The sequence below is a fragment of the Dipodomys merriami genome, unplaced genomic scaffold (genome assembly GCF_024711535.1).
Source record: "Dipodomys merriami isolate MVZ:Mamm:240054 unplaced genomic scaffold, mDipMer1.0.p SCAF_1, whole genome shotgun sequence".
Classification (NCBI taxonomy): domain Eukaryota; kingdom Metazoa; phylum Chordata; class Mammalia; order Rodentia; family Heteromyidae; genus Dipodomys; species Dipodomys merriami.
This window is the reverse complement of record NW_027202270.1, coordinates 49,920,752-49,939,242: the sequence shown is the minus strand read 5'-3', so window position 1 is coordinate 49,939,242 and position 18,491 is coordinate 49,920,752. Positions and strand designations below refer to the sequence as shown.

The 18,491-nt window shown below is 37.6% G+C and overlaps 1 protein-coding gene across 2 annotated transcripts in view; it reads right to left on the bottom strand.

The window, feature by feature from the left end:
- Positions 1–3,117: 3,117 nt before the first annotated feature.
- Positions 3,118–18,491, bottom strand: part of Slc38a11 (solute carrier family 38 member 11) — a 58,340-nt gene continuing 42,966 nt past the window's right edge. The window contains exon 12 of one of the 2 annotated variants that reach the window (XM_070034369.1): positions 3,118–3,187. In XM_070034369.1, the coding sequence (XP_069890470.1) occupies positions 3,134–3,187 (54 nt within the window). In that variant the 3' untranslated portion in view covers positions 3,118–3,133. Of the gene's footprint in view, positions 3,188–14,312; positions 14,850–18,491 lie in introns of those variants that run through there. The other variant, XM_070034286.1, reaches the window with a different exon arrangement.

The window sequence follows — 18,491 nt, the reverse complement described above, 5'->3', positions numbered from 1 at the left end:
CATCTCATTTGGGGGGAAACTTATCTTTACCTCTCTTAGAGACCATGGGAAAGCTCCAAAGATGAGTCAGGAAAGCCATCCTGAAATTACCCTGCTCCTTGGGCTAGGAGAAGAGCATTGGTCCTCAGGCAACAGAAAGCTCCAGTGAGTCAAGGCTCATTTGTTGACTCACCTCTCCTCTGAAAGGCTCCAGAGGGTTTTTGAGTCTGCTGGACCTCCTGGCAAAGTGACACTCATTACAAAATGTCCATCAGTGGAACTATTTATTTTGGCCTTTCCCAAGTAAATTTGGTGGGTAGCCTGGTTAACAAAGGGTACTCCTCAGACTAGAGATGGAAAAGCATCTGGAGTGAATCTCTAGTAGTAGAGAGGAAGCAGGGCAAAGGAAACTGGCCAAGTACACATATTAACTAAATGTAACAAATTACGTGTTTATATTAAAAAAAAACCCAGCTAAAGCTAAAAGAGCACTGCAACAGTCCTTAACTTGCTGAAAAAAAGGCAGCTATGCTCTGTGCAAGGATTTCAACCAAAGTGCTGCTCTCAACAAACAAAATTATCTTAGGTATTTCTCATGTGTGATAATATACGAGTGCAGAACAGGGTGAAAATCCTGATGCTGTTCTCATATTTCTGAGAAATGAAAAAGAAAAGATTCATTGTTTAAAAACAGAAGGATTATCTATCAACTGATCAACACACAATAAAATACCTTAGGAAAAAAAACTTATGTTCTCCTAGACTTAGGTATGCCCAATCAAAATGACTACAATAGTTCAAGAAAAATGTTTTCTTTTTAGAATTTTTTTTACTGTTTCATAAAATTGGCAAAGGGAGGCTTCGCATATATATCGGTAATATACATATACATATATCTTTAAACTAATATTATATAGCTACACACACATATTATGCTAGTACTGAGGCTTGAACTCAGAGCCTGGGTACACCACGCTACTGCTTTACCACTTGAGCCACAGCCCCACTTCCAGGTTTGTTTCATGGTTAGTTGGAAATAAGAGCCTCTCAGACCTTTTCTGCTAGCGCTGCCTTTCAAACAGCAATCCTCAGATCTCAGAGCTCAGTTTTCTTAGTAGCTAGGATTAAAAGTGTGGGCCACCAGAGCCTGACACTAGTTTTTACATTTTAATCTGAATTGTGTGCTATAAATTTTTTCAAGGCTACTGAATGTTAGTTGTAGTGATTCATAGCATTCATTGTTTTAGATTTTACAGAGAGGAAATAATTAGTGAATATATTTCAACCTGCCCTCCCTTTTTTTGGTTCAAAGGTGACTGTTACTGAATATTCCTGCTTTGACTTCATGAAAGACATCATTCATTATGTGTGCAATTAAGACGCTAATTCTCCCTTCAAGTCCTCATTGTAGGTGTATGCTTTTAATAATGTAGTGTTTCTCTTCATCAGTTGAAAACACCTCAAAAATGAAAAAAAATCATTTTTGTCATTGCATTTTGCAGTACAAGGTATAATCTAGCACCTCATAAATACTTTTCCTCCTGAAGTTGTTGCTTTGAAAATTCAAAAAGCACAAGTTACAGAGTTCTTTCATGAACTTCCATGTTTATGTGGTTGCAAGGGTCTTCAAGCAATGACAGTGTACAATCTGAATCTAGAAGGGTCTGCCACAGACTGATAGTTAATCTTCTGTCCAGACCCCAAGACACAGAATATTTATAGCGTCTTGCTGTAGTAGTCAATATCATGTCTCATATTAAGGTATGTTTTTGTCCTATGAAGTTTTAGCTGAGGTCTACGTTCTGTTGCTTAGTTTATGCTGATGCTTCATATGGTTTTGCTCTTAACAGACAAAGACCAGCTGTCCAACAAAAACTACTATGACAGTGATTAACAAATAAAAGTGAGAGAGAGAGAAAATGTTTGATGATATTTTTGCTACTTTAGGTGTCTTAGTGTTTTTGAGCATTGATACAGAGATGTCGCATAATTAATTTTTTAAAAAAACTATAAAGGAGACATTGTCAAAAAATGTTTTTCTACAGGTGATTAATACACAACTCTTTTTTTCTTAGTAGAAGTGCTCTACTTCTGAAATGAGCTCCCCCCAATTTATAGGTGTTTATTTTCAATGAATTGAGAAAAATTCAGATTTGAAGTATGAGGAATTTGAAATTGAAGTCAGATACTAAGCTTCCTGTAAGACATCTTTTATTTTATTTTTTTAGTCTTTCGTGGGGCTTGAACTCTGGGCCTGGGTGCTGTCCCTCAGCTCTTCAGCTCAAGGCTAGTGCTCTACCACTTGAGCCACAACTCCACTTCCAGTTTTCTGGTGGTTAATTGGAGATAAGAGTCTTATAGACTTTCCTTGCCTGAGCTGGCTTTGAACCATGATTCTCAGTTCTCAGCCTCCTGAGGATTACAGGTGTGAGCCACTGGCACCCGGCTGTAAAACATCTTTTTGATCAAAAACTCTCATTTACAGTTGTATCCAAATAGGAAAAACAAGAACAGATTGTGATGATAAATGTAAATCTCAAACATAAATCACTCATGAATTGATGTTTTTATTTAGGCCAACAAAATATTGAATGCTTATACCTTCTGTTTAATCTTGAGTAGCTTATATGAGCTGATATTCCTTTCTCCTTACTGGACTTTATGTTCTATATTGAATTTGGATTCAATATAAATTTCTAGTAAATCTTCTGTTGAGATAGGGATCCCTGGGGGCTCATGAGATGCCACAAGCATTCACTATACTTGGCCATCACAAATGTGTGTGCGAGTTTCCATTTATGATTGGCCCAGTGTTGCTGGGTCAAAGGACCTAGAAGTGTTCCATTTTGAAGAAGAATTTCCCCATCTGAGGGTGTATTCAGAGATTCAGCATTTTCAAAGAAACTGTAATTACCAAGGGGCGGTGGGGAATCATCAAGTACACGTTACCAGAAGTATTTTTAAAAGAAGGATAGTACAAATTCTGTCAGCTTCTTTTTTCTGCACTCACTTGGTATTTTCTGCTTAGAGCTAGTGTTCTACCACCTGAGCCAGGTCTACAGTTCTGGCTTTTTGCTGGTTACTTAGAGATGAAGGTCTTGAGGATTTGTCTGCTCAGTTTGGATGCAAATGGTGATCCTCAGGTCTCAGCCTCCTAACTAAGCATTATATGCACGAGCCACTGGTACCCTGCTGATGTTTCATCAAGCTGGTAAGCACAAGGAAAATAAAAAGAAAAAATACAAATATCAGAAATACAGAACATACATATGTACTATAAAGAAATGCTTAGCTCAGGTAAATCATGTTGTTGACCAAGTTCTTGAGGAAATCTGGTCAGAAAACTCTCAGCTCACATTTGGAGTTACTAGAACAGCCTCCAGTTGAGCTCAGTGAACTTGACCTGAACCACAGGCTGAAAAGGGTTCTGGCAGTCTTAGGGTAAAGGAGAGGTGTAGAAATAAAATTCAGAGGAGGCTTGGAATGATGGTAGACCTAGCAAGAAAGGACAATGACCCTGGGTGAAGGCCAAAGGAGAGGCCAGCTGCCTCCAAGGGAAATAGAAGTAAAGCTGTCCAAGAACAGATTGTTTAAAGCTTTAAATCGGTGCCAAGATTATTGAGGAATGTAAGAATGTGCTGGTGCAAATTACTTCAGCACTATAAAATTTGTACTCTCTAATTTTTCTCACACTCTAATACAGAGTTAGAACCTTTTCGACTCTTTTAACTGGTGAATCTGCAACCCTCAACAAGTTGTGTATGGTACTGTATCTTGAGGATAGTGTGTTGTGAACAGCCTCAGTGTTGGGTGTTGCTGAGAAGAAAAATAAAGGGAAAAAAAGCAAAGGACAATAATCCTCCCTGTGTGAACTTGGTTGGAGCAACTTTGCTGCTCAAATTGTGAAGAAACATCCAAAATAAGAGTCATAGGGGGACCTTTCTATTAATTCCTTGAGTTTGAGTATTCTACTTGAACATTGTATGCTTGAACATTGTATGCCTTAGTTACATCTGTATGCTGACTAACTTAGTTATACAAAAAAGAATTCATAACAATAATAATTGTAAGTCTTCAACAGGGATGGATGGTAACTTTGCTTTGCCCATATTCTAGAAGATTTTATTTTTAGCATTAGAGAAGGAAATAATAGACAGCTAAGAAAAGAGAACACTGGATGGTATTATTTTCACTTCTTTTTTTCTTTAATAAAACTTAATTTATTGGGAGACAGTTTTAGAGTCATAGTAAAATTAAAGGGAAAGTACAGAGATATCTTATACATCCCCTACTTCCACACATGAAGTCTTCTCCACATCTAAATCTCTACACAATGACACATCTGTTATAACTGATGATCCTACATAAATATCATGACCACCCATGGACCATAGTTTATCTTAGGGTTCCTTTTACTCATCATTGAAAAATCTTGGAAGCAAGGAACGTGTCCTTCAATGGGTAAATGGATTCACAAACTATGGCACATCTACTTTTATTAGAAACAAAATTATGGTACCAAATATTATTTAATGTTAAAAAAGAATTGAGTATCAAGCCATGGAAATACATGGAAGACCCAACCTTACATTCACATTCGTCAGTGAAAGTAGCAAATCTGAAAATATGACATATTGTGTGATTGCAATATTATGACATTTTCAAGGCCATAGATGGAGAAGAATCAGGGTTTGCCAAGGAAATGAGGAGGGATTGCTGAATATGTGGAGGTCTGAAGATGCTGTAGACAATGGGTTTATGATGCTACAGTGTCAGCACATTATTAGAATGGAGGTAGGTCATTATGCCATTGCACTCATGTGTGGACCTGAAGGGGGCTGAAAATGTATGAAAGTAGGAAGGAAGCGGGGCTGGGAAGGTGGCTCAGTGGTAAAGTGCTTGCCTTGAATGCATGAGGCCCTGAGTTCAATTCCTCAGCACCACATAAGCAGAAAAAGCCGGAAATGGGGCTGAGGCTCAAGTGGTAGACTGCTAGTCTACAGATGAAGAGCTAAGGGACAGCACCCAGGCCCAGAGTTCAGGCCCCACGACAGAGCCCCCCCCTCAAAAAAAAAAGAAAGAAAGTAGGAAGGAAGGATGGGAAAACACAAAAGAAAATGTGGATAGACTCTAGAGTATCATTAGAGACCTTCCAGAACTTTAAAGTAAATTTAAATAACTTTAAATTTACTACTTATATAGCACATGAACTGATCCTAGCACATTGGGAAAAATTACAAACTTGTTTAAGTTACTTCATATACAGAAGTTTTACTAAATTCTAGTGCATTTCATGCCAATGTTGGTCAGCTATAATGTTGGAAAGTTCTTATTTATTTTGGAATGTTCCTTATGCTGTCAGATACATATAGCCCCATAGTTACAAGGGAAAATAGTGTCTACAGGAAAAGGGTCAGGGAGACCTTTTAAAGTAAGAGATATTTGCGGTATTTGCATATGATCTTACAATTTACTGGAATTTATGTGGGTAGGGAATGATGGAGAGTTCAGCAATTGCAGTCTCTTAGACTGACACCTATTATTAATAGATATGATTATTAAGTGGAAGCTTTTAAGCCAAAATTATTATCCCTTATGAAATTTCTGCAATTTTGTCTATGGTGTATGGCCTACACATGCTAGACAAATGATCTATCACTAAGCCATATCTCCAGCCCAGATGTCTCTGTTTCTTGTTGTTGTCGTTTGTTTGTTTTTTGTCTTGCCAGTCCTGGGGTTTGAACTCAGGGCCTGGGTACTGTCTCTGAGCTTCTTTAGCTCAAGGCTAACACTCTACCACTTGAGCTACAGTGCCACTTCCGACTTTTTCTGTATATGTGGTACTGAGGAATCAAACCCAGGGCTTCATGCATACTAGGCAAGCACTCTAATACTAAGCCACATTCCCAGCCCAATGTCTGTGTTTTTAACATGATAAAAGATCAACAGCATGTCAGATATTTTAAGACTACTCTGTATTTGAAACTAGACAAAATTAGTAGCTTTGAAAAAATTCCTCTAATCTGTAAAGCAGGTGATTAATCCTACTCACTACTGCTCTAATCTGATTCAGAAAGGCAAGAAAGCATGGAGACACAGCTGTTGTATGCATAACACAGCCATGTTTGGAAAACTACAATGGCTGAAGAAAAGCCTGTGAGGCCTATAGAATTTAGTTTCAGCTTTGTGGGTTCACTATGTTGGGAAACCACAGAATCAACTGTTCAATCTGTTTCACCCATCTGGATGGGACAGATCCTGTGTACAGTATGAATAAGTTGCAGTTTAAAGGAAAGGAGTAGATTGAAAAAAAAGTTAATGAGACTCAAGGTGGCTTAGTGGTAGAGCGCATGCCTTGCATGCCAGAGGCCCTGGGTTCGATTCCTCAGCACCACATAAGCAAAAAGAAAAAAGCCAGAAGTGGCGCTGTGGCTCAAGTGGTAGAGCGCTAGCCTTGAGCTGAAGAGCTGAGGGACAGCGCCCAGGCCCAGAGTTCAGGCCCCACGACTGGACCCAAAAAAAAAAAAAAAATTTACCAGCTTTACAATTTCGGTGTGGGGGGGGAGGGGGGTATAATTGGGTGGGGGGAGGGGGGTAAAATTGGGTGGGGGGAGGGGGGAGGCGGGGAAGGGAAGTGAAGGGTAAACAAAGGAGGAGGCTGCAATGCTTGGTAAGAAATGTATGCATTATCCTGCCCATGTAATTGTTGCCCCTCTGTACAGTATGTTCTCAAATAAAATAAAATACAATTAAAAAAAATATAAAGGACAGAGGGCCTATATGTCAGGAAATGGAAAGAAAATCAGATGAATTTGATAGTTTCTATTTGAAGGTTTCTTAGGAAGAGAATAGCATTTATGTCAGAAAAAAGAAAATGGCAAATGTGAGGCAGAGAGAGAGAGAAAGAGAAAAAGAGAAAGAGAGAGAGAGAGAAAGAGAGAGAGGAAGGGAGGAAGAGGGAGAAAGGGATAGAATAGATACAAGATATGTGTGCATGTGTAGGAATTCTAGACATCCAGAAGTACTGGAAGTGAAAAGGGAAGAAGGAATTATTTTTTCATTATTTCAGGAGCTGCAACATGAAGAATTGAGGTGTGGATGGTGAAATCTGCACAGAGAAGCTCCTTGCAACTACTTTAAATCTTCAAAAAAAAAAGCAATAGTAACAAGAAATAACGTAGACACTGCATGGCATGAGTGATAAAGGACTATGTTTTACATCCAGAGTATTGTGGGGGTTTATAGATGCAAAGCAAAAGATCCCTGGTCATTGGCAAAATAGACAAGTGTGAAAAAGAAAGTGAGGAGGATTTGCAGAAGTCATAATAGCTCCTCTCAACTGTGAAATATGTTTAAGATCAAGTTTAACCACATCACCTGAGGACAAGGAAGGGATCTTCAGCTGAAATTTAGCTCACACATATAAAATTATTTATTACACTGTTGGTGGGAGAGTAAACTTGTTCAATCACTCTGGAAAACAGTATGGGGGTTCCTCAAAAGACTAAACATAGAGCTTCCCTATGACCCAGCAATCTCACTCCTGAGTATATACCCAAATGACCACAAACAAGGCCATACCAAAGCTACCAGCATAACCATGTTCATTGTGGCTTTAACCATAGCTAAAATATGGAACCAGCCCAGATGCCCTCAGTAGATGAATGGATCAAGAAAATATGGCACATACACACACACACACACACACACACACACACACACACACACACACACACACACACACACACACACACACACACACACACACACACACACACACACACACACACACCCAATGGAATTCTATTCTTCCTCAGAAAAAATGACATCACTCCATTCATAAGGAAATAGAAAGACTTGGGAAACAATCATATTAAGTGAAGTAAGCCAAACCCAGAGAAACATAGACTCCATGGTTTCCCTCATTTATAGTAATAATTATAGTAAGTATATGTCACTAGGATAGTCCTAGCAGAGGATCACAATAACTCAATAGCTATGTACATATGACCATATAAAATTATGCTAATCAAAATGAACTCCGAGATAAGGAAATGAGGTTTTTCTTTGTTGTTATTTTTAATGTACTGTGTGAAGTTGTTTCTTTTTTCTTTCACTTTTTCCTCCTCTTTTGTTTATCCCCTGTTGTCACTGTATTTGATTTTGGTACCCTGTGTCATATATATGCTCTTCTGATTTGGGGAAGGGACAGGGAACAATGCAATTGTGAGACAGAGGACAAAGAGTTAGCCAATGCAATAGTGATACTCATAAACTATGTTGGAAATGAACTTTACAACTTGAGGGGTAGTCAGGGTGGGGAGGGAAAGTGGGAGAAAAATGAGGGAGGGGGTAACAATGTTAGACAAGAAATGTACTCATTACCTTATGTATGTAACTGTAACGCCTCTATAAGATTAAATTAAAAAAGAGAAAAAATTATTTGTTCCTAGGAAACTTTCTATCTTAACCAAACATTACTTAATTGCTTATCTCTTCTTTCAAAACCTGCTTTGACAGGTTAGGCTGTCTTCTAGAGCTAGAACCTAGAACATCTCCCAGTGAACATCTCCATAATTAAATAAGCCCACCGGACAAAGTCCAAGAGTTTTTTAGGCCCAATTTTTTATTTATGTTTAAACTTATACTCCACTTGTCATTTCTTATAGCTTATTTTTAAATCTAATTGCATTTTAAATACCTTGAAATAAAAAAGTATGGAACCCAAGGACAGATCATTCCATTTCTAGTCTTAGAGTGAAACAGGGTCATTAGAAGGTGTAGCTTAGAAAATTATTTTTAAGACTTAGGGAACATGCACCAATTATGTAAAAAATTAAGCCTGAAATTAACTAAAAATCTGCTTTCCTGGGAAAACACATTTTGTATCTTCTTAGATACAGATGCAGAACTTAAAGAATTAGAGCATTTTCAGGTGTTGGTGATTCATGCTTATAATACTAGGGAGTGGGGGTGGGGATCTGAGAAACATGGTTTGAAACCAGCTCAGTCAGGAAAGTCCGTAAGACTCCTCTCTTAACCATCAAAAAGCCAGGAGAGCACCTAGACCCTGAGTTTATGAATGAAAGTACAAACCAAAACAATAGAAAATTAGAGATGAGAGTTGACTTAAGTCTCACTGGATTCCTTTTTCAGGAGCTGGTCTTTTTCTCTAGCAAAACAAAATTCATAAAATGATAAAATACTTAGTAGCTACTGTGCCTTGGGAATAAAAATTTCCAATATTTTAAAGATTAAATTGCAAAGGAGATCTTGAGATATTTTTCTCTTTTTTTGAGATATTTTTCTTGAATTGTTACCTGCTGGTTCCTAAACAACACCTGTTTTCTTCATTGCTATGTCATATTACTGAACTCTCTGTCCCAACACCTTAAACATAGTTTGATTTAAAGGATACAGGTAGCTCATGCCTGTAATCCTAGCTACTCAGGAGGCTGAGATCTGAGGATCATGGTTCAAAGCCAGCCCTGGCAGGAAAGTCCGTGAGACTCTTATCTCCAATAAACCACTCAGAAAACCAGAAGTGATGCTGCAGCTCAGGTGGTAGAGCACTTGCCTTGAGCTGAGGAGCTAAGGGACAGCACCGAGGCCCAGAGTTCAAGCCCCACAACCAAAAACCAAAAAAAAAAAAGATACAAATTTTTCTGATTGGATATAAATTTAAACACAGATTTAGATAAAGGCAGGCTGTTGCTCATTCAAGTAAGATATATAAATATATCACTGACAAAAATAAAATTAAGAAAAACATGCTTATGATAAAGAAAAATATAAGCCATATTCACTTACAATATAAACAAGTAAAATAATAAGTCCTGATAAGTGTGTACTTGAGTTATTTTAAGAGTGTGCCCTGCTGGGAAGGTGGCTCAGTGGTAGAGCGCTTGCCTTGTATGCATGAAGCCCTGGGTTCGATTCCTAAGCACCACATAAGAAAAAAGAAAAAAGCCGGAAGTGGCGCTGTGGCTCAAATGGTAGAGCACTAGCCTTGAGCTGAAGAGCTGAGGGACAGCACCCAGGCCCAGAGTTCAGACCCCACGACCGGACCAAAAAAAAAAAAAAAGAGTGTGCCCTATAAATTCTCCAATGGTTCCATAATAAAGCAACTGCCCTGCCACCTAAATAAAACCAATTTTATATAAACCACCTTGTTGTATAAATTTCATATTAATTTGCTACCTAACTCAGTGTCTACATTATAGCTCCAACAATTCAATAAACTATTTTTGTATGGGTACAACTAATCAGTTTATCCTTTATATCAGAAATCTCATGTCAGATACTTAGGTGTTGACTATATTTCAAGTCACCATGCCATAGGCTATCAAGAATGAAAAGAACACAATTGAAGCATATTCTGTGTTCTCAAGGACTATTTAGTAGGGTTGCCTAAGCAAGGTTCCTTCATGTAACATAGCTACTAGACTCACGCAGTTACAGAGAAGGAGCAAGATCATAGTTTGGGTTGTCAAAGATGATACATCAAAAAAAAAAAAAAAACAACTGAAGGTGGATGGAATTTTGATGGAGAGTTTGGTAACTTCAGAAAAGGACATTCCAAAAATTCAGGGACAAAGCAGAAATGTCCACAGAGCAGTGTTAGTGTAAAGAAATATTCTAGTTATGGTGGAAGAAATGCTGCTATCTTTCCATCACAGCAAGTATGACAAATCATTGTGTTGAGACCATGTTATGAAAGATTTGACTTACAGGCTTGAGCATTTCTACTTTATCCAACCAGCGCAAGGTCTCATGGAAAGGTTTTGAGCAGGAAAGGAATATTAGGAATATTACCAAAACATTGGTTTAATACCATGAGTTTTAGATTGATACACAAATTATTTTGGAGGAAAAAGATAGCCTAAAGATATAATACTTGGGTTATGCATTTGCTAAGGTGGGAATTAGTAAGAACCCAAATTAAGTAAGATTCAAGAAGGGCAGATTAAACCCAGTGAAGTACAGAGTAAACCCAGTGTTTGCCAGTTTGTTTTTGTTTTAATGGACCAATTACATATCAATATAAATGAATATAATGGGAATACCAATGCTAATCTTCATTGTCAAGGAGCAAACATGAACGGAATGATAGTGTCCTATAGAAGACAGAAGCATGAATTCTTTATCTGTACAATACTAGCAAGAACATTGTACATGTCCCACTTTTTAACCTGTTTTCCATTGAGAATTGAGTCCTTGGAATAGTGGGTGTACTTTTGAGTAACTATTGTGTTTCTGGCTTCTCATAAGGCTGTAAAGCTGAGGCCAACTTTCCTCAGTGCTGGCAGGCTTGGAAGCAGACTTGAGCTGAACCACCACAGCTGTGTTGACTTTAGGCTGTAATCTCTGTTTTCCCCTTTGTTCTTAATTCTCCTGACCCTCCCTTCCTGCGTCTTGCTTTTATTTTGTCCAAGCTTCTACGCAGATGTCCCCTTCTCCTACTTTCTTATGACTAACCTCCAGCTTTACTAAAGTGGCCTTGAATCAACTGTGTCAGCATCTCTTGGGAACCTTTAAAAAATGCAAATTCTCAGACTCCACACTGGAGCACTGAACCAGAGTGAAGCTTGGCAGCATGTGTTTGTTTCAATTCCTCCAGGTGACTGTGACACACATATTAGTTTGAAAACCACTGTCAAGATGATAATAACTGCATTCTTTTTCTTTCTCACCTCATCTATGTGTTTTCTTGCTCATAGTATCTCTGGTCCACTCATATTTATTTTGTTATACCATTCTTCATTCACTTTTTTAGAGTGCACGTACATTCTGAAAGGAGCATATCCATTTGTTGTGGCTATTACCACTCATGAAGTAGTTATAGGTACCTTATCTCATGGCCACCCACTGGTCTATGCGGGAGTGCACAGCACTTGGACTTCATGTCCATACCTGTTCCAATCAGTGGCCACTCCTCCCATTCTGAACAGACTAAGCTGCTTTCTTACCTGAGGCTGCAGCAGATAAACCAGAAGGAAGCCTGTTCCTAAGAAATGTGTGCCTAACTAGGTAAATGTGTACATTACAACTTCAGCAGAAAGTTAGTTGGGATTTACTTAGTTGGATAACCTGGATTCAGGAAAGACAGGAGGCAACAAAAGTATCACTTGACATTATTGGAAATAATCCAGAGACAAGGCCATTTACTCTCTCAGAATTTTGAATATCGTTCTAGGGAAGACTGAAATCAAAGGTTGTAGGTGAAGTGGACAAGGATCTCATTCCTAAATTACATAGATGGCATCCAATAGAAGCCAATGCAGCCTAAATGATTGCATTATGGTATGAAGACACTGTTGCTTTCTATCACCATCCATTTTAAATGACAAAATACTTTGGAAATTTCAGTGCACTGACAGCCTCAAACACAAGCTGCATACCTGACAATTATCTTGTTAGGGACAGGGAAGTGATGGGTTTCTATGGAAATTTACTGAACTAGGGAAGAAAACAGAAGGAAGTGATGCTTTACTTTGTCATGGTGCTTTGTTTTCTTTCCAAGTAGATATAAGTTCCTAGGATTCATTCAAACATAGTAATTCTTGTACTTACTGAAGCTGAGGAATTCATGTTGTGCCATTGATTGACGATAAACAAGTAGTCTTAGGTCTTATTACTTCGTTGTTCAGTTATTACTAGGAGCTCTACTTGAAAACTCAAGGTTAGCATGTTTGAAGCAATGACCAAAGTACAAGATAATAGATGATTAAGTGCTAAATTATGTGATCCTTGACATATTTCTCTAAATTATGTGATCCTTGACATATTTCTCTCTGTGCACTCTGAGTAATCTCATCTCTCATGACCTTAATAACTAAATAGGAAATCTTTCTCAGTCTTGGGTAATGTAGGGCTAAAATATTTCACCTATTTCTTACATTCCCTTTGTATGGACTTAAACTCCTTTTTATAATTCTTTCACCTACATGTGTAAAAATGGCTTATACTTATGGCTCTTAAATAACTATAAAAACAAATTTACAAGTTAAGTATAGGCAAGCTGGGTAGCCAACATATTTTAAATTAGTTCAGTGGCATAGATATCTTATTGAAACAAACGTTACTACCTATATCCTAGGCCTTCTAAGATAGAGGTTCCCTGATATTCTTTATTACTAAACTGTGTGGTGCATTAACTCTCACTTCTCGATCCAAATTGCAGCAACACTATATATATATATATATATATATATATATATATATATATATCCTACAGCGTTTTTATTTTGTGTGTGTGTTTGCTTATGAAATGTGCCAATTTTGTATGCACCAACTCTTCTTGTGACTTGTTCTTATACTTTAGAAACAATAAATAGACAGCTATAGTCAACCTGATTGAAATACCAATGAAAAGATGAGAAATAGAGTCTTGAGCAAAAGTTGTGTGTATAATGAAACCCAATTGCTCTACATACTTTTAGAGATTGTCATAGATATAAAGATATGAAATCCTCATTTCATAAAAGTAGACATTCTCAATAAAAATCAAGGGCATCTGTGGCCGATACAGCTGTTTTCCAAGATAACCCACCAAGAAAGCATGGGTACTTAAGTCATCAGGAGACAACCAGCCTCCAGCTCTCACTTCCTTTTGGCTCTGTTCAGCTGCCAAGAGCTGCTAGCCCAAGGGTTCATCCCTCCCCAGGTGCCCACATCAAACATCTGTTGGAGGCAGCAGGATTAAAATCACTATTTCTTCTGAACAGGAACACCTCTGATGGGCTCCATACTCCCTGTAGAAGGGCCAGAGCATTGTCAACTTGTAGCTTTACATCTATTCCCAATCCTGTTTTCCTCCTTCTTTCCCAATGGTTATTTTTCCTAATAAATACCCTGTGTGAAAAACTCTACCCCCATCTGCTGCCAAAGAACTCAGTCAAAAAAAGAGTCCATCATCTCTTTAAGGATTGCTACCCCTATCCCAGAGCAGCAAAAATGCCTCTTGTGTAGCCCTAATTCTGACTGTGAACTTAAGAGTCTCAAATTTCAACTTGAGATTGTATATTCCTGCCAGATCTGCAAATTCAACAAGTGAAAATCTGATGCATAACTGAACTTTGGGGCTCATGCTTCTTAACACAGGGAGGACTGTGTTCATTTTCCAGGGTTTTACTTTTCTCTAAACAAATGAAGTTACCCTTTTTACTGTTGAGATTGTTAATAGTTTTGATTTTCCTCTTCCAATTCTAAAGATCTTTAAAAACATTTGTTTCCTCCTGAAGGATAAGTACACAAAATACCAACTCATAAACACATACTTATTTTGGAGAACAATATATTGGCTCACGTATTAAATAAAAGGAAGGCTTTAATGAGGGGGTAGGAGCAAATGAAAAGGCTTCACTTTTGCTTCTTCAATTAGCATTAATGTAGTGAAGTTATTAGAATAAAATATTTGTTCTGGGTTAAGGTAAAATGTATCTATCTTCTTTGTCTTCTACTACAATGAAGACTAAGGAGAAGCAAGTCTTTCTAAATGGCAGTGAAATTTTAATAGCACAGAGACTAGAATGTATGAAAATAAGGAGTTACATGCTTTTTCTTTTGAAGATAGCTTATTGAAAGATACTGCTGTTTAAAATGGAGAACTGTGTTGTCAGTTGAATGTGAGAATCAGAGGTATTTGTAAAGGAGAAATTGTCAGGAGAGCAGTAGAACATTTCCTGCCCATGGGTACAGTCCTGAGGATTTGTGATAGCCATGACGAATCCAAAAACCATCACCACAGCTCCGACAGGAAGCATGACACAGGACATAATCTTATCTGAATGTGTCCTTGGCTCCTCAGACAGTTTCAGATAGCATGCTGAGGGAATGATAAAAATCAGAGGAGCTGCACAGAGAACACCCTGTGGGTGGAAGACAAGAACCAAGAAAATGTTACTGGTGGAAGCTGCCTTGGGATAGTTTTAGAAAACAAGTCATTCATTGCATACATTGAAACAATTTTCATTGCAAAAACGTTCAATTGTATGTTTCATCATACAGTTGAATCAAACAAAATTTGATATAACATTTTTAAAAAATATTTTACATACACAAAATATAGAGAGAAAAATGGCAAATGAAGGGCTTCATATTTTGAAACTAGACTTTCCAGGCAGTGTTTAAAAGACTAGACAAGAACCGCTGGACTCACAAAGAAAATAATAATTCCAAAGTAAATTTAGAAGTCAAGTTTTCCTTTTCCAATGGAATACTTACAAATGAAAAAAGTAAAGAATGTCAGTACATCAGACATTAGAATAGAGGATCAGAAAATGATTTAGAATGCTGTAGATGGCAAGACTAATTTTGGCAAACTTGAAATCTCACACTTTTTCAGTTGTGTCATCTTTCTTATATTCTCCATTCAAAATCATTGTGTACTTTGCTTTTTAAACTTTAATGGTCCACTTTCCCTATGTGTATAAATGGAGAGTTTAGAAAACTGTATAGGCATTTGCCTTTTCTCTTTTCCCGGGCTTCTGTGACAGTAGAGTCTGGGTATGTGAGAAAAGAAAAGTAACCCAAATTAGAATATCTTCCTTCCTTCCTTCCTTCCTTCCTTCCTTCCTTTCTTCCTTCTTTCCTTCCTTCCTTCTGTCCTTCCTTCCTTCCTTCCGTCCTTCCTTCCTTGCTTCCCTCCTTCCTTCCTTCCCTCCTTCCTTCCCTCCTTCTGTTTTTGCAAAGTCTCACAGACTTTGCTGCCTAGGCTGGTCTTCCAGTCATGATCTTCAGATCTCAGCCTCTTAAGTAGCTAGGATTACAGGTTTGAGCCACTGATTCCTGGCTTCTCTATTCTCTTTCAAGTTAAACCAGACATATTAATTGCCCTGGAAAACTGAGAGCAGTACTAATGGTTATAACTTGTACACTCTTACCCCCTTAGTCATGTGTCAATCCATCTTAAAGGAGAATATGAAGATTAAAAATAGTAATAACTTGAGGGAATGAGGAGGGCTGGAATAGACTGGGGGATAATGATGAAAGGGGTGGCACTGATCCAGATAAATTGATATGTTAATTTGAAAGACCATGTAAATGTAATTTTTTAATTACAAAATAACAGAACTGTTTGTTATAGAAACATCAAGTTATTGACTTCAAAGGAAGAGTCTTTCTACTTAAGTAGGGAAAATTCTCACTAGAAATTCTGCAAATGATACATGTTAAGATTAAATGCATTTTGTTTAATATATTTTTTCTAACCATGTCTAGTATTATATATTAAATAAAATATAACATTGACAAAAGTATATTAAAATTCATGATGTTATTTTCTCATCTCATAAAAGTTTTAAGATCAAATTTTATTGTTATATTGAGTGTATAACATGTTATTGTTACAATACTTAAATAAATGTATCTTATCATCTCACCCCCTGTTACTTTGTGTGTGTGTATGTGTGTGTGTGTGTGTATGTGTGTGTGCACGTGCACACGCTCACAGGCACGTGTGTGTTCAAGTCTTGGCCCTTAAACTCAGGGCCTTGGAGCTCCTGAGCTTTTTTTGCTCAGGATTAGTACTGTGCTATTTAAAGCACAACTCCACTTGTGGCTTGTGGCTTTCCAATGATTAAATGGAGATAAGAACCTCTTAGACTTTCCTGTCTAAGGAGCTTCATATCACAGTCTTAAGATTCACCCTCCTGAATAGCAAGGATTACAGGCATGTGTGAGCCACTGGTGCCCAGCCATAGTTACTTTTATATATGGCAAAACAACAATTAAAATCTACTCACTTAGCAGCAATGTAAAATATAATCTACCGTTTTTTTCTTTTTTTAAGTTAGCTGATTTTTTTATTATATGATGAAGGTGATATACAGAGAAGTTACTTTTCATAAGTCAGGTAATGAGTACATTGAATTCATTTCTTTGGGGACAGTGTCACCCCTTCCCTCTCTCTCTCAGTTAAATAAATTTTAATATACAGTTTTTTTCTTTTTACTTTTTTATCTGTGCTGGTACTAGAGCTTGAACTCAGGGCCTTAGCACTATCCCTCAACTTTTTCACTCAAGGCTAACACCTCGATTCTACTAAGTAGCTAGGATTACAGACATGAGCCACTGACACCAGGCTTTTAAGACAGTTTTATTAACTGCAATACTCAGGATTAGTTTTATCTTCAAGTACTGTTCAAACTTTTTCACACTATTTTCATAGATTCTTCCCAGGGTTATCAATCAAAGCAAACTAAATTTAAAACTAGATGATATAAAACAGTACATTGCACATTAAATAACTTTAAAACAACTATTTTTCCTAATGCCTCAATTTGATAAAAATTACTGCTGTATATTTCATACTAAGTACCATTTCCAAGCCAGAATGATTTCAATAATATACTTTAAAATATTTTACAAAATCAGCCGGGCGCTGGTGGCTCACGCCTGTAATCCTAGCTACTTAGGAGGCTGAGATCTGAGGATCGCGGTTCAAAGCCAGCCCGGGCAGGAGAGACCGTGAGACTCCTATCTCCAATAAACCACCAGAAAACCGAAAGTGGCGCTGTAGCTCAAGTGGTAGAGCGCTCGCCTTGAGCTGAAGAGCTGAGGGACAGCACCCAGGCCCAGAGTTCAAGCCCCACGACTGACAAAAAAAAAAAAAAATTATAAAAAAAATTTTTACAAAATCAAAACAAAAATATAGAGAAATGACAATTAATGGCTTAATATTTTGACATCAGACTGTTCAGGGAGGACCACAAATTATGGGGAAGAATAGCAGTCTTCACATTGTCAGGAAAGTATTTCCACAGTAAGAGACACAAGAACTGGAAAATATGAGTATGTGCCAAACTGTGTTCTAATATAAAGTACACAGACAAGATACTCTGCATTCATTTATACTTGAACACAATTGAATATCTGTAAAGATATACTGTAAGCAAAAGGTTAGTTGTCAAAGGGCTACAATTAAATGAATTAAAGGTTCTATAGACTCTAACACAACACTTAGAATTTATAGTGTTTTTTCAACTTATGAGAAATACCATAAAACTAAACTGTGGGTATCCTGAAGAATTCTTCAAATGACAAGAGTATTTAAACCCATGTCCAGGGGGTTTATGTTGTCTTTTCTTTGTAGGTGGAGTATAGGAGGCTAGTGCACCTGGAATGGCCGTGTGGGAGAGAAGCTACACTGGTCACTGAAGGACACTGTTCCCAGTCAGCATCAGACATCCTTTGGACTCTTCCTAGCCTACCTTGCTGGGCAGAGTAGAACAATGGTGTTTTATGTTATACTTTTTAAGAGTTGAGAAAGTAATGATTGGAAGAAAAACTAGATAGTTGGTGTTTGTACTAGAAGAAACTGACTTGATTATCTTGTTTAGATACTACTTACTCCTGGAACACTTGTAAGCTCAGTTTCACTAGAAGTTGTTGCTTGATATTATGGTCATTGAGAAATAATGGTGCAATTCCACAAGGCCTATTCTCTAGGAAGCATTTGGCTCCCTTGAGCTATTTTATGTAGAATTGTTTGAGGATGGACCACTAGCTTT